This window comes from Hyperoodon ampullatus (assembly GCF_949752795.1).
Source record: "Hyperoodon ampullatus genome assembly, chromosome: 13".
Classification (NCBI taxonomy): domain Eukaryota; kingdom Metazoa; phylum Chordata; class Mammalia; order Artiodactyla; family Ziphiidae; genus Hyperoodon; species Hyperoodon ampullatus.
The window spans coordinates 8,398,008-8,415,097 of NC_136926.1; the positions used below are offsets into that span (position 1 = coordinate 8,398,008).

General features: G+C 46.3%; 1 protein-coding gene across 2 annotated transcripts in view; it reads right to left on the reverse strand.

Moving 5' to 3' along the window:
• The window catches only part of TMEM120B (transmembrane protein 120B), a gene marked incomplete at both ends in the record, with an annotated part of 54,598 nt that extends 41,224 nt beyond the window's left edge, over positions 1 to 13,374 (reverse strand). Inside the window, 2 exons of one of the 2 annotated variants that reach the window (XM_079717325.1) lie at positions 6,037 to 6,151; positions 13,355 to 13,374. In XM_079717325.1, the coding sequence (XP_079573451.1) occupies positions 6,037 to 6,151; positions 13,355 to 13,374 (135 nt within the window). Of the gene's footprint in view, positions 1 to 4,498; positions 4,713 to 6,036; positions 6,152 to 13,354 lie in introns of those variants that run through there. The other variant, XM_079717326.1, reaches the window with a different exon arrangement.
• Positions 13,375 to 17,090: the final 3,716 nt, after the last annotated feature.

Sequence of the window (17,090 nt, forward strand, 5' to 3'; positions counted from 1 at the left end):
TCTGTTATAGGAGCAGCAAGTGAGGGCATCAGCATGCATGTCAGGCATTTGGAAGACAGGATAACATAATGGTTAAGTGATTAGGCTTGAGAGTCAGACTGCCTTCATGTCCAGAGTCTGCCACTTCTTAGTTTCCTCAGTTGTGGAAGAGCTAGGGGATGAGATATATGTAACAGGCATGTACTGGTTTTTAAAAATCAGCTTTACAGGTAGAATTTACATATGAATTCACCAATTTTCAGGTGTACATAATGAATTTGGGCAAATACATATAGTTGTGTAACCACCACCACAATCAGGACATAAAACAAAGGTTCTCAAACTTTGTTGGTTCACCACACCCTTAGTGTCTCAGTAAACTTTTCACAGAGTCCTTAAGCCAAATAATTGAAAAGTATTTATGTCCTACCAACTTAGTAGCCTCTTGGGAAAAAAAGAATATACAGAAATTGACAAAAGTGTTTTTATTTCATTCAGAAGTAACCAAAATTATTTACGGATGTGTGTGCCTGTCGGGCTCTGCACAAAATCCCAAACCTTGGGAATAGATTGGACACCGTCATCCTCATTTCTTGTTCTAAATTGCTTTTCACATAGTATTTGGTTTTAATCAGCCCCCAAAACCCAACTTCACAAAGATATGACATCATTAAAAAGATGTGTGGGAGGGGCTTCCCTGTTGGCGCAGTGGTTGAGAGTCCACCTGCCAATGCAGGGGACGTGGGTTCGAGCCCTGGTCCGGGAGGATCCCACATGCCGGGGAGCAACTAAGCCCGTGAGCCACAACTACTGAGCCTGTGTGCCCCAACTACTGAAGCTTGCGTGCCTGGAGCCGTGCTCCACAACAAGAGAGGCCACTGCAATGAGAGGCCCGTGCACCACAACAAAGAGTGGCCCCGCTCGCCACAACTAGACAAAGCCCGGGCGCAGCAGCAAAGACCCAACAGAGCCAAAAATAAATCAAATAAAATAAATAAATTTATTTAAAAAAAAAAAAAAGATGTGTGGGGCTTCCCTGGTGGCACAGTGGTTGAGAGTCCGCCTGCCGATGCAGGGGACACGGGTTCACGCCCCGGTCCGGGAAGATCCCACATGCCGCGGAGCGGCTGGGCCTGTGAGCCATGGCCGCTAGGCCTGCGCGTCCGGAGCCTGCGCTCTGCAACGGGAGAGGCCACAGCAGTGAGAGGCCCACGTAATGCACAAAAAAAAAAAAAAAAAAAAGAGTATACAGACTCTGTCACGGATACAGAAAACAAACTTATGGTTACCAGGGGATGGGGGGGGAGGGATAAATTGGAAGACTGGGACTGACATATACACACGACTATATATAAAACAGATCACTAATAAGAACCTGCTGTATAGCACAGCGAACTGTACTCAATACTCTGTAACAGCCTATATGGGAAAGGAATCTAAAAAAAAAAAAGAGTGGATATATGTGTATGTACAACTGATTCACTTTGCTATACACCTGAAACTAACACAACATTGTAAATCAGCTGTACTCTAATAAAAATTTAAAAAAATAAGAGTATAGACTCTGATGTTCAATGCCTGGGTTTGAATCCTGAATCCAGTACTCATAAGCTGGGTGATTTGGGGTATATTTTTCACTCTGTAAGATGGGTATAACAGGATCTATTTCACAGGGTTGTTTTTTTTTTTTTCCCGCGATACGCAGGCTTCTCACTGTTGTGGCCTCTCCCTTTGCGGAGCACAGGCTCCGGACGCGCAGGCTCAGCGGCCATGGCTCACGGGCCCAGCCGCTCGGCGGCATGCGGGATCCTCCCGGACCGGGGCATGAACCCGTGTCCCCTGCACCGGCAGGCGGACTCTCAACTACCGCGCCACCAGGGAAGCCCACAGGTTTTTTTTTTTTTAAAGGGTTTTAATAAAATAATACTTATCTTCCTGCTTCCACCCTGTCCGCCTCACGTCTATTCTATACACAGCAGCCAGAGGGATGCCCGTTTCATTGGTAACAAAAGCCAAAAATCTTACAATGGCCTACCAGGCCCCTGCATTTCTGTGAGGTCAGGGTTAGGGAAAGGCCTCTTCGGGCCACCTCCTTCCTGGGTGCAGAGGGACAAGGTCAGGTTTCCAGAGATGCAAGACAGGAAATGCTCATTAAATCACCTGCCACCACATCTGTAAGTGACCTTCTGTGGTCACAGCACAGGCCACAGGGCCAAACACACACTGGTCTCAGACTGATGCTCAATTCACCGGCATGCCCGAAACCGCAACCAGGCAAAACCAAAGTCCTCACGGTGACTCGACCTTGCCCCTGAGTCCAGAGAGGCCCTGGCAGATGCAAATCACAGGCAAAAGAAAACAGATCCTTTCCTCTAGAAAGTCCCAGAGATTATGACTTTTTTAGGGGTGGGGAGGAATTCCAAAGAACTTTCAAATCCTCTAGGATCTGAAATTAGATTTCCTCTTTCCTCCCTTCACTGGAAAAAGGGAAGGAGAGGTACAACACAGAGATATTATACATCATCCCAAGAAAGACAGAATCAGAGAGATAGGAACACGAAACCCACAAATCCCAGATTCTGATGCAGATATAGGCAAATTAAGATAGGCCGGTATTTTCTGGTGAAGAAAAAAAGACCCTTCCTATTGTTAATCTTGCCCACCTGCCTACCTGTTGTGACCTCCCTGTTCCCCAACAAATGTCTCATATCTGAAAGTCCACCCAACACATACATAATGACAACATATACCCTACTTATTATATGCGTATTTCCAGAGACTTTCATCTCAGGAGTTCAGAGCTCTCACATTTATTATGGGGGTTGGGGGGAGCAGTGAGAAGTCAGACCTAGTCCAGTCCAGTCCCCCCACTGCCGAAGACGTAAGCAGGGGACATCACGGTTTCCACCCAGTCAGCCCTTCTACAGCCCTTGCTGTGCACCAGGGGACAAAATCCAGGGTTAATTCCCAATTCCTCTCTGTCCCTCACACACCTGAGCCCCAGAGACACCAAGTAAGAACATAACAACAAATCAAACGTCTCCTTCATCTAATTGCTGTTAATTGCATTAATTGCATAGCTCTGAAGCACTCCCCACCCTAATACCCTCCATGGCTCCACAGCTGGACATGACCTGAGAGCCTAGCAGGACAAAGCGTTAAGAAATAGCTGAGTCTTCTCGATGGCAGTGGAGCCTGAAGGGTCCCCTGGGAACTGAGTGGGCCCTAAGCCCTGGGCCTGAAGGAAAGGGCACAAACCCACACATGCTGGACAGGCCAAGAAAAAGCACCCTTCTGGTTCTGGTACCTTACCCTGTGCTCATGCCTGAAAAAGCACCCGCCTTCCTGCTCAGTCTCTCCAGCAGCCCTCTCTCTATTCATCTGGACCTACGACATCATTTCTAGAAAGACCCATCACAGACACCCTTGACAATCTCCCCTCCCCTCCTCTGGACACAGTTAGAGGCCAACCGAACTGCAGACAAGAGCTACATGGACAGAGAAAATGTCACTGCTCCAGCTGAGGCCAGGAAGGAGCGGGCCGGGGTGTTCCATGTGACTTAAGGCAAACAGAGCCCAACTCTGGAGAAAAGAGACACAATCCGGTAGCCGCGGAGGGAACAGCCTCATCTCCACAAATGGTCCAGGCATCCCTCTTGGCCAACCCTAAGGTTTCCTGAGGCGTCTTTAGTCACCAAGGTAGGTAGCTGAGGCCTCTGCGAACCTCCTATCAGAAACAACTCCTCCTGCCAGGCCTGCGCAGCGGCAATGCCGTTCTCTCAAGGGGCCTCTTACACCCGCCCTCACCCCACCCAGTGTAAGGCTCTGGGCCAAATGGGTGAGGGCTGGGAGCAGCCTCTATCACTAAAGGAGGCAACCCAGCTGTCACAAGTGACAGATGTCATCCACAACGCCCAACTCAGCCTGCAGCAGCGTCGGAGAGGCGGGCACAGACACAGGAGCCCCAAAGACTGAGAACAGGGGTCTCTAACCCCTAAGCAAAGTCTACGGGTTCAAGGTGAATGGCTCCCAAGCACATCTCTCAAAATGGAGCTGCAGAGGAGAGGGCTGGCCCGCCAGAGTACAGGAGGAGTGGAGCTGCCGAAAGCTGGAGGGCGGCGGTGGGGTCAAGGCAGACCCCTGAGAAGGTGGGCCCTGGGCTTTCTCTTTGAGTCCCCAAACATACCTGTCCCCTCCGGCCTCCCCCACATGGACATGCCTGGAACTTCCCCTCAGACGCCACAGACCAACTTTCTGCAGCGAAGGAGGTGCGCGGAGCAAAGAACCGGCGCGAGGGCGGGGGAAATGGGGAGCTTCGACTCGGCGCCCTAAGGGGATGAAGAACTGAAATACTGGGAGATGGGAGGGGGCTGGCTCACGCGGACCACCAGCCCCCAGGGCCTAGCCAGGGGCAACCTCTGGGCCCTAATGGTTCCCACCGCCCGGGCTGGGCAAGCAGGAAGGGGAATACCCTGCACATCAGGTAGCAGAGTTTCAGGACTAGGTGGCCCGGTCCTACCTGCAGTTCCTGAAATTCTCCCTCCAGCTCGTGCCACTCGCGCTCGCAACGCTCCAGCTGGCCGGCCATGGTGCAGTGGTGCGAGGCGGCGGGGGTTGCTCCTGCAGCTTGGCGCGGCCGGCCACCGGCACCCCACGCCTGTCCGCTTGCCGGCCGCCTTCCGAGGCACCAGCTGTTCCTGCGCAGCGGGAGCCACGCGCGCAACTGACGTCACAGCTCCGGCCCTGGTGCCCGCCCCACCCCTCGCCGGGAGTCAGGCCCTGCGCATGCGCACGCTCCGCCCCGGCTCCGCCCCCGCGCGAAGGGCGGCTGCCGGGGGATTGCCGTAGCTTTGCAGAACTTGGAAAGGGTCTACTGCTGCCCCCCCCCTTGGGAACGCTTCTGCGCCTCCAGAATCTCCCTCGCCTAGTTTGGGTGGGGAACTTGTCCGCAAACCGCATTTGTAGAGCTTATTTTACTTAAATTGTGTGTATTGGGGGTGTCTGCGGTCGGGAGGTAGAAGGGAGATTGCGGAGCGGGGAGCATTGCCTTAACTGAGCCAAAGCCAACGACGGCCTGGAATGCCAGAACTGACGTTCACCATCCAGCAAGGTCGCCGGGCAGGGCGGGGAAGCGCAGAGGGGGCCCTGTCATCTCACATTGTCATTATTTACTTCAACCAATACATCCTTGATCCTGCCCTCTAAGACTCTAGGTGACTCTCTTGACAGCTGTTTCTGTCGCTCAAATGACATAACCACCTCAATGCTAATTGAATCCAAATTCCCTCACCTCCCGGGCGTGGTCCTGCAAGATCTATCCCTGCCTAGTTTTCGAGTCACATCTCTTATCTCATCCCTCTCGATAAGTACTCTCCAGCCACGGTTTTTGTTTGTTTTTTCTTCCTGCCCTTGCATGGAATATTCTTCCCTCTAAATCTTCATATGGTTGCCTTTTTCTCATCATTCTAGCCTTAATTCAAATGACACCTGTATTAGTTTCCTAGGGCTGCTCTAATTACAAACTGGGTTAAGTACCACAAACTGGGTGGTGTGAACAACAGAAATGTATCCTCTCACAGTTCTGGAGGCTAGAAGTGAGAAATCAAGGAGTCAGCAAGATCATACTCCCTCTGAGACTCTGAATACAATCTTCTCTTGCTTCTTCATAGCTTATGGTGGTGGTGGTCAACCCTCAGCATTCTTTGGCTTGCAGCTTCACCCCTCCAATCTCTGCCTCTGTTTTACATGGCCTCTTTCCCTACATGCTTGTCTCTGTGTGTCCTCTCCTCTTATAAGGACACCAGTCTCCTTGGATTAAGGGCCCACCCTACTCCAGCATGAACTCATCTCAGTTTAACTAATTACATCTGCAAAAACCTAGTTCCAAATAAGGTCACATTCTGAGGGAGTATTAGAACTTCAACATATCTTTCTGTGGGACAAAATTCAACCTGTAACAACACCTCTAAAAAAAAAAACAACTGCTCCTGAACACCCAACGGGTCATGCCTCCTCCCAGTCACATTTCACCTGCTTTATTTCCTTCATACAACTTACCATTATATGAAAGTGTTCATCTCCATGTTGGTTGCATGTTTCCCTCCATGGGTATATAATATAATCTCCATGAGATCTTAGGGATCTTGTCTCTGTTTTGGTCCTCATTGGATCCCTAAAGCACACAGTAGGCCCTCAATAAATATTTGTTGAAGGAATAAACATTAAAGATCATCTACTGCAGAGGTTCTCAACTTTTGGGGTTCATAGACCCCTCTGAGAACTCTGAATGGGGAAAATGCACAAGAGCACACAGAGAAACATTTGCAGTTCTTATCTGAGGCGTGAAAAAGAGCGTGACTTACTCAAGATTCCCAGCTAATTAATGACCAACTTTGATTTATGATTCTCGTCTCTGGGGGTTGGGACTTCAACATATCTTTTTGGGAGACAATTTAACCCATAACAACACCTCTCAAAAAGGGTGAAACAGGATTTTTTTTTGCAAGCCTGTTTATTGTTGACTGGATGTCAGATGTTGTGAAGTCTACCTTGTTGCCGTCCACCTCCCTTTTTCTCCTCCTCCCTCTCCTCCTCCTTCTTTTGTATTTTAGTAGTTCTAAAAAAGATTCTTGAGCTTTATATTGGATGTGGTTATTTGGAAACCATTTGATCCTTTTGAATCTTGCTTTTTTTTTTTTTTTTTTTTGGCTGCGTTGGGTCTTCGTTGCTGCGCGCGGGTTTTCTCTAGTTGTGGCGAGTGGGGGCTACTCTTCGTTGCGGTGCATGGGCTTCTCACTGCGGTGGCTTTTCTTGCTGCGGAGCATGGGCTCTAGAGCGCAGGCTCAGTAGTTGTGGCGCACGGGCTTCGTTGCTCCACGGCATGTGGGAACTTCCCGGACCAGGGCTCGAACCTGTGTCCCCTGCATTGGCAGGCGGATTCTTAACCATTGCGCCACCAGGGAAGCCCTGAATCTTGCTTTTAACACTTACCTGGGACCAAAAGAGTGCTCAGTCTGGAGCTAATTCTTCTCCACTACTGAGGCAAGACCAGTGCCCACGAATCATGAAGTTTTCCAGTCTGGCTGGTGCAGGAGCAGGCTGTATTCCTGGGCCTGTGTCGGTGCCACACACTCTTACCTGATCATTTCAGGTAGCTCTTTCCCTGGCCTCCGGTAGTTGTACTTGCAAGCATGGGTCGACCAGGGCTCAGCTGATCCTAGAGGGGACTCTTTGCAGACCTTTGGATTCTCCATGTGCAGCTGTCTCCTCTCTAGAATTCTAACCTCCTTGGTTTCCCTGGACCCTCAGCTCTGTCCTCTCAACTCAGGGGGTCTTCCAGGCTCCACCTGGGGCCCCCCTGCCCTGTACCATGGCCTGGAAACTCTCTCAAGACAATAAGCTGGGGGACTTACCTGGCAGTCCAGTGGTTAAGGCTCCATGCTTCCAATGCAGGGGGCGCGGGTTCGATTCCTGGCTGGGGAACTAAGATCCCACATAATGCATGGCGCAGCCAAAAAAAAAAGACAATAAGCTGGACAGTCACAGGGCTAACCCCACTTGTTTCCTGTGTCTCAGGGATCACTGTCCTCCATTGACTGATGTCCAGTGTCTTGAAAAAACACATCATTTCATATATATTTTCTCCATTTTTTTGTTGTTTCAGGTGAGAAAGTAAATCTGGTCCATATGACTGCATCTTGGCCAGCAGAAGTCAGCATGATGCAGTTGAGATTCAGATGATTATTGTATGTTTCCGTAATGCATTCCTTTTTCCTTTGCTGAGTGTATTTCATTGTATGGATGGATCCATTTGTTTATCCGTTCACCAGTTGAGGTAACTTTGGGATGTTTCCAGTTTGGCTGGATTATAAACAAAAGTTTTTAAATTAAGTTTTTAAATATAGAAGTTTTAAATGTAAGTTTTTAAATGTAAATTTTTTTTAATTAAGAAAAAGATGACAGTTTCATATAAAAATCCAGACTTTCTTGAAAAGTGGAAAGATCTGGCCACACCAGGCTCATGTTCGTGCTCGGCAGTGGGCTGGACCAGAGGAACACATGTCCCCTTCACAGGAGGCTCGCCAGCTGCCACAGTCCCCTGCAGGCTCAGTTGTACTGCCCCAGCCTACTTCATGTAGGCTGGAGACAGCTGAGCTTGAGACTCCTGATACAATGTGTCATGAAGCTTGCAAAACCAGATAAATCACTCACTTGGTGAAAAAACAGAAAATCGTTTATTTAATTGGGGTTAGTAGAATCAAAAAGGAAATCCAGGGCCTTGAAGGATGAATTAAATGTCACCAAGCAGAGGATTTGGGATGACGATCCCCCTTTACCTGTGCTTGCAGCTGCTCAATCCTGGGCTGAAGAGGCTGGCCTTGCCCCCCAGGAAGAGCTAGGCAGATGTACCTTCTCTGCAAGCTGGCCAGCGGTCAGGTTGCAAATCTTAGGGACTGTTCTCTGTGGGGTCAGGACTTTACGTGCATTATTCACAAGCCTTTCTGTAGATGGCACAGGCTGGCCACCCCCATCAGTGTAGCTGCTTAGGTGCCAGAAGTATCAGATCTTACCTGGCTGCCACCCTGTCCCGGTTTCTGCCCAAAGAGCTTTCAGACTCACTCATCAGCTTCCTGGGGCTGGATGTGCCTCTTCTTAGGTTTTTTTTTTTTGTTTGTTTTTTTTTTTTTTTTTTTTTATGGTACGCGGGCCTCTCACTGTCGTGGCCTCTCCCGTTGTGGAGCACAGGCTCCGGACGCGCAGGCTCAGCGGCCATGGCTCACGGGCCCAGCCGCTCCGCGGCATGTGGGATCTTCCCGGACCGGGGTACGAACCCGTGTCCCCTGCATCGGCAGGTGAACTCTCAACCACTGCGCCACCAGGGAAGCCCTCTTCTTAGGGATTTTGACCACGATACGTGAGAATGTGCGTTGCAAGATTCCTCCCCCCCACACACACATCACCAGGGGAAATCTCTCCTATTTGCTTATTTTAAGGCACTCTACTTGGGGACCTACCAGCTGTAGAATTTGCTCAGTCAGCTGGGGAGAGTCACAAAAGTAGCAAACGGGAATTCCCTGGTGGTCCAGTAGTTAGGACTTGGTGCTTTCACTCCCCAGGGCTAGGGTTCAATCCCTGGTCTGGGAACTAAGATCCCACGAGCCTCGTGGCGTGGCCAAAAAAAAAGAGGAACACATAGCACCTACTATGTGCTTGGCGTTCTTCTATGCACTTTATGTACATGTATTAATGCATTACGTATATGTATAATGCACGACGACCTTATGAGTAAGGACCTTTATTATCCCTATTCGACAGGTAAGTACTCTGAGGCATGGTTTCTCCAGCTTTCAGTGTGCTTTAAACCACCTCCTGGAGATCTTGTTAAAATGCAGATAGTGATTCAGTAGGTTCTAGGAAGGACCCGAGATTCTGTAATTCTACAAGCTCGCAGCCAATACTACTGGTTCAAAGACCACACTTGAAATAGCAAGAGTCCAAGGTACAGAGAGGTGAAAGAACTTTCCCCAGCTCATCCAGCTACTGGTAGCTGTGTTACTTATGCACTGCAGGATGCCAAGAGCCTATTCTAAAATAAGAGCAGCTGCCCAGGGAGAAGTGAAAATTCCAGGGACTTTTCCTTCGTCTGCTTCCCACAAACGCCCTTGCTCAAAATAGTTCCCCCCACAAAAAAAAAATAGTCCCCAAGACTGTAACAAGCAATTTGTGCAAAGATGGTTATAGCAGCATTTGTCAGATCAGCCACACTGGAAGCATCCCAAGTGCCCCACAAGAGGGAAACAGTTAAGTAAGCTGTAGTCTGTCTTGGGAATTCCCTGGCGGTCCAGTGGTTAGGACTGAGCGCTTTCACTGTGGTGGCCCGGGTTCAATCCCTGGTTGGGGAACTAAGATCCTGCACGGTACGAGGTGCAGCCAAAAAATTAAAAAACAGAAAAAAAAAAAAAAAGCTATAACCTGTCTATTTCATGTAATACTATATGGCTGTTAAAAATCATTATGGGAACTAAATGGATACCTTTAAACAGGTACATTAAAGCATGTTAAGTAAAAAAGTAGATCTCCAAATAATGTATATATACTGATTAAAGTTATATGATCATTCGTGTACCCCGAAAGAGATTGGGTGAATTTAGTATAACAGAAATAGTCCAGCATATGGTGGGAGGGAAGAAGGAAAGAAGGGAATTGAAAGAATTTCTCTTCCAATAAATAATATTGGGGCAAGTGGAAAAAAAAAAAGAAATAGTCCACCCTATAAACTGATGGAATTTTCTTCTGTTAAAATTTAAAATAATTTTTAAAAGAAGAAAACAAACCAACAAAAATTTATTGGTGGCACTAAATAGAGCAGTTTTGATGGAAAACGTAGAGGCAAAATGGTTTTAAAAGTAGTCTGGGGCTTCCCTGGTGGCGCAGTGGTTGAGAGTCCGCCTGCCGATGCAGGGGACACGGGTTTGTGCCCCGGTCTGGGAAGATCCCACATGCCGCGGAGCGGCTGGGCCCGTGAGCCATGGCTGCTGAGCCTGCGCGTCCGGAGCCTGTGCTTCGCAACGGGAGAGGCCACAACAATGAGAGGCCCACATACCGCAAAAAAAAAAAAAAAAAAAAAAAAAAAAAAAAAAAAAAAAAAAGTAGTCTGAACACAGTAGATTAAACCCAGGGTTTTTTTGAAATTTTTTTTTTTTTTTTTTGTGGTACGCGGGCCCCTCACTGCTGTGGCCTCTCCCATTGCGGAGCACAGGCTCCGGACACGCAGGTTCAGCGGCCACAGCTCAGGGGCCCAGCCGCTCTGCGGCACGCGGGATCCTCTGGGACCGAGGCACGAACCCGTGTCCCCTGCATCGGCAGGCGGACTCTCAACCACTGCGCCACCAGGAAAGCCCTAAATTTTTGAATTTTATTTTATTTTTTATACAGCAGGTTCTTATTAGTTATCCATTTTATACATATTAGTGTATATATGTCAATCCCAATCTCCCAATTCATCACACCCTCCCCCAATAATGTTTTTTTCCTGAAATGTTGTTCAGGTGTTTGATAGAAATTTTAAACCCCTATCTTTCTGTTCACAGGTTTATAATGTAAACAGTATCATCTATTAAAATTTATTTGTTTAATATTTACCCTCCAGGTATCAAAATGTCCTTTATGTCCTTATTCAGTTATTTGCATCACTGGGCCTACCTGGGACTGTAAAGTCCTGGCTGGCTGGGGCTGTGTGATTTACTAGTCAGACAGACCTGAGTTCAAATCCCAGCCCTGCCACTTGCCAGATGCATGACCCTGAGTACATAATTCGCCTTCTCTGTAAGTTGGGGGTTGCTCGGTAGGATTGTTATGAGGACTAAATGAGATGATGTAGGTAAAGTGCCTGATACGTAAGCACCAGAAAGCACTAACTTTATATATTTGGGTTTTAAAAAAACAAACATTTTATTTTGGGATACTTTTTTTTTTGGCTGTGCCGCACAGCATGTGGGATTTTAGTTCCCTGACCAGGGATCAAACCCACGCCCCCTGCAGTGAAAGCACAGAGTCTTTTTTTTTTTTTCCTTTTTAAATATTTACTTATTTGGCTACGCTGAGTCTTAGTTGCGGCATGTGGGATCTAGTTTCCTGACCAGGGATTGGACCCGAGCCCCCTGCATTGGGAGCGCAGAGTCTTAACCACTGGACCAGCAGGGAAGTCCTGGGGTACTTTTAGATTTACAAACATAATGGCAAAAATAGTGCAGAGAGTTCCCATTTACTCTCCTTCACTCATTTTCCCCTAATGTTGACAATTTACATAACCATGACATCTTTATCAAAACTAAGAAATTAACAAAGGCATATTACTATGAACTAAACTCCAGAATTTATTCAGGTTTTACCAGTCTTTCTACTGATGTCCTTTTTCTGTTCCACGATTCAATCTGACACCACATTTAAATATCATGTCTCCATATTCTCCTGGTCTGTGATAGTATCTCAGTCTTCCTTGTTTTTTTCATGACCTTGACAGTTTTGAACAGTAAAATGTATATATATTTAATAATAGCTTTATTGAGCTATCAAGATGATTAACTTTATGTCTCAACTGACTGAGCCACGAATGCTCAGGTATCTGGTTAAACGTTATTCTGGATGTGTCTGCAAAGGTTTTTCCAGAAGAGATTGTTTGCATCAGTAAACTGAGTAAAGCAGCTTCTCTTCCCCAATATAAGAAGGCCTTGTCCAATCAGCTGAGGGTCTGAATAGAACAAAAAGGTAGAGGAAGAGAGAATTCTCTCTCTCTGCCTGACCCATTAAGCTGGGACATCAGTCTCCTGCCCTGGGACTGGGATTTACACATCAGTTCTCTTGGTTCTAAAGCCTTCAGGCTCAGACTGGAGTTACACATTTTGTTTATCCATTCATCTGTAAATGAAAAATTTTTTTCCCACTTTTTGATTATTATGAATAATGCTACTATAAACATTTGTGCACAAGTTTTTGTGTGGACACATGTTTTCTTTTCACTTTGTATTACACTTAGGAGTGGAATTGCCTAATCAGATGGTAACTTTAACATTTTGAGGAAGCAATAAACTGTTTTCCAAAGTGGCTGCATTTTACATCCTCACCAGCAAAGTATTAGGGTTCCAATTTCTCCACATCCTGGTCAACACTTGTTATTGTCTCTGTTTTACATTTTAGCCAACCTTGTGATTTTGTGTGAAGTGTATCTCACTGTGGGGTTTTTTTTTTTTTTTAAATAAATGTATTTATTTATTTATTTTTGGCTGCACTGGGTCTTCATTGCTGCGTGTGGACTTTCTCTAGTTCCGGTGAGCAGGGGCTCCTCCTCGTGGTGAACGGGCTTCTCACTGCGATGGCTTCTCCTGTTGCAGAGCACAGGCTTTAGGCACGCAGGCTTCAGTAGTTGTGGCGCACGGGCTTAGTTGCTCTGCAGCATGTGGGATCTTCCCAGACCAGGGATCGAACCCGTGTCCCCTGCATTGGCAGGCGGATTCTTAACCACTGCGCCACCAGGGAAGTCCCTATTTTTCCCATTCTGTGTGTTGATTTATATACATATACTTTTTAACTTATCCAAAAAATCTCAAACTTAAAGAAAAGTACAAGTACAGTACAAATAACGTATTTTTCAAACCCATTCAGCATAGGTTGCTCATCCAGTTCACCCCATCACTCCTGAATACTTTAGTGGGCATTTCCCACAATCGAGAACATTCTCCTAATCAACCAAAGTACAAGCATCAAAATCAAGAAATTAACACTGATACATTACTCCTCCTAATCCTCAGACCCCATTCAAATTTCCCAATTGTGCCAAAAGCGTCCTTCATAGTAAATGGATCCAATCCAGGCTCACCTGCCGTGTGTAGCTGTCATGTCTCTTTAGCCTCCTTTCATATGGAACAGTTCCTCAATCTTCCTTCATCTTCCTGCTCTTGACATTTCTGAACAGGACAGGACAGTTACTTTGTAGAATTTTCCTCACTTAGGGTTTGCCTAACAGGTCCTCTGATTAGACTGAGGTTAGGTATCTTTGCTGGGACAACCGCAGAAGTGATGCTATTTTCTCCTCAGTGCAGCTCAACAGGTGGCACAGAATTCCAATGTGTCCCACTACTGACGATGTTCACTTTGCTTAAGGTAGTGTCTTCCCGGTTTCTCCCCTGTCAAGTTACTCTTATTCCCTTTGCAAGTATGTTATGGGAGATACTCAACTATGTAAATATCCTGTTCTTCATCAAACTTTCCATTTATTTATATCAGCATGAACTCATGTGTTTTATTTTAGTCAACGAGTTATAATCCATTACTATAACTATTTTGATGCTCAAGTTCTCACAGACTTGGCCACTGAGATTCACTTTTAGCTGACTTCTGTGTCCTTTTGATAGATCCCCATCATTCTTCAAGCATTTCCTTACTTTTTTTTTCTAATTTCTATTTATTTTATTTTGGGCTTCGTTGGGTCTTCGTTGCCACGCAGAGGCTTTCTCTAGTTGCGGTGAGCAGGGGGCTACTCTTTATCGTGGTGTGTGGGCTTCTCATTGCAGTGGCTTCTCTTGTTGCGGAGCATGGGCTCTAGGCGCGTGGGCTTCAGTAGTTGCAGCACGTGGGCTCAGTAGTTGTGGCTCGCGGGCTCTAGAGCGCAGGCTCAGTAGTTGTGGTGCACAGGCTTAGTTGTTCCGTGGCTTGTGGGATCTTCCCAGACCAGGGCTCGAACCCGTGTCCCCTGTATTGGCAGGAGGATTCTTAACCACTGCGCCACCAGGGAAGCCCACATTTCCTTATTTTTTGACACAAAATGATGTTCCAAGCACATCTTATACTTTCCCGGCTCCAACTCTGAAATCAGCCATTTCTCCAAGCATTCCTGGCTCTTTCCAGTGGAGAATGGCATTTAGAAACCAAGTTGGTTTTTAAAATTAATATATTTATTTATTTGGCTGCTCCAGGTCTTAGTTGTGGCATGCAGGATCCAGGTCCCTGACCAGGGATCAAACCTAGGCCCCCTGCAATGGGAGCGCAGAGTCTTAACCACTGGACCACCAGGGGAAGTTCCACCAAGTTTGTTTTGTTCTGTTTTTTGTTTTTGGCTGCGCCATTCAGGATCTTAGTTCCCTGACCAGGGATTGAACCCAGGCCCTTGGCAGTGAAAGTGTGGAGTCCTAACCACTGGACCACCAGGAGATTCCCTAGAAACCAAGTTCTGGGTACTAGATGTGTGTGTTCATCACTATGGGATGTCACTATTCTCTTCTCTCTGAGGACAGATCTAGGGACTATATTTATATATTATGCATGTATATATGTACACATTTACACCTTTATTTATAACTCTATTTATAAATATTGAAAACCATGACTTCACACCAATATCCAATTCCAATCCACAGAGTGCATTCTAGTTTGTCCCTTTCCAGATTCACTATTCCCCTCTCCAGCAGTGGGAAACCTGGCTCCTGTCATCCTTAATATATTTACTTATCTGATCATTCCTCCTCATATGTAACCAATTTCCCATGGCCACCACCATCCTGTCCCCAGTCCTGAGGCCAACCTTGCCCCAAATAAATCTTTTATTTTTAAAAATATTTATTTATTTATTTGGCTGCACTGGGTCTTAATTGCAGCGTGCGGGATCTAGTTCCCTGACCAGGGATTGAACCCCGGCCCCCTGCATTGGGAGCGTGGCATCTTAACCACTAGACCACCAGGGAAGTCCCCCAAATAAGTGTATCTTAATGAGAAGGATGATGAGCACGTTGATCTCTTTGGCTTGGTGTCCAGATTAAAACGTCCTTTTTTCTTATGTGAAAACTTACCCAACCTCCAGTGGCCATTATCAAAGAAATGTGAGTGGAAGGAAGTGCTTGATAAAGATTTAGAAACCGAACACTTCCTAATTCGTCTCAAAAGCCATCTAAGAATGTTTGAGGAATGTATTTATTATTAGAGATCTTTGCTGTCCTCATCTGTTGTAGACACAGAAAGCCCTATATCCTGGGTCCCAGCCAACCCTGTTATTTTGGAGGCCCTCTGTCTAGCAACAGGGAGAAAACATCCAGTGTCTTCGATGCATTTGAAGAATTAGGTCTGACAGTTCCCTAATGAAGCCACATTTACCAGGTTCTTTTGTATAATGGTGGATATTGGAGGAAGATTGTAGGTAGTGGGAAATTCACCAAAATGTTTTCCAATCACCAGGGGAAGTGTTGGCTGCTTTTTGGTTTTGGTTTGGTTTGCTTTTGAGCCTGCAAGACTAAATCTTATTTAATTGCGCCACCTGCTGGCAACTTCACAGAATTTCTTTTTCTTCCAACAAAAGGCAAAAATCAACAGATTTATCACAAATAAGTCTTTTTTCTTTCACCTGAAAAACTACTACTCACAGAGCTAGGGTGGTGGAAATATGTCAACATTCTTCATCTTTAGTAAAAAAAAAAAAAAAATTTGCTTTCCACGTTTTCAACAATGAGACTATATTACCTTTTTATGGTGACATATAATGTATACAGAAAAATGCATAAATTGTATATGTACAGTTTAAATAGTAATCATAAAGGGAATCTGTGTGACTAAGACCCAGGTCAAGAATAAGACATTGCCAACAACAACAACAAAAAGAAGACATTGCCATCACCTTAGATAACCCCAGACCCCTCTTCCCTGACCCTAACCTTCTCCCTCCCTTCCCCTAAGGTAACCACTATCCTGATTTGGGGGATAATCATTTGAGCATGAATTACTTTTAAGCAGAAAACAATTAAAGTATTAAGTTTAAAAAAATAATGTAGGGCTTCTCTGGTGGTGCAGTGGTTAAGAATCCACCTGCCAGTGCAGGGGACACGGGTTCGAGCCCTGGTCCGGGAAGATCCCACATGCCACAGAGCAACTAAGCCCGTGCGCCACAACTACTGAGCCTGAGTTCTAGAGCCCGCAAGCCACAACTACTGAGCCCACATGCCACAACTACTGAAGCCTGCGCGCCTAGAGCCCGTGCTCTGCAACAAGAGAAGCCACCGCAGTGGGAAGCCCGCGCACCGCAACGAGGAGTAGCCCCCGCTCGCTGCAACTAGAGAGAGCCCGCATGCAAAAGCGAAGATCCAATGCAGCCAAAATAAATAAATAAATAAAATAAAAAATTATTAAGAATTTCAAAACAGTGACAGCAGAATATTAAGCCAAGCACAAGGCACTTCTGAGCATGAGGCCCTGTGTGACTCCCCTGTGAGGAGGGTTGTACTAACTGGTGTATTTTGAGTCCATTTAAGGGTTTCCTTGTTTGCATTTTCATTATTTTTCTGTTCTTTATGAGGTACCTATGAAATAGTTCATTCCTTTCAGGGCAGGTCCATTCTTGGCTTGGGACCCTTCTAAGATGCTATGTCTCAAGGAGAAAACAGTTTAAAGAGAAGGTGGCTACCCAAATGAGAAAAGCCCAGTAAGTCTCTGAGCAACTTCCTAAGGATACCCAAGAATCACCTTTCCTTTCCTTTTCATGGTTTGCATCCTTAATTAGAATTCATAACTTGGCAGTTTGGGAGGTTTTACTGCCTGCCAGGTTGAGACTTTTTAGACAGTTTTCCCAACTT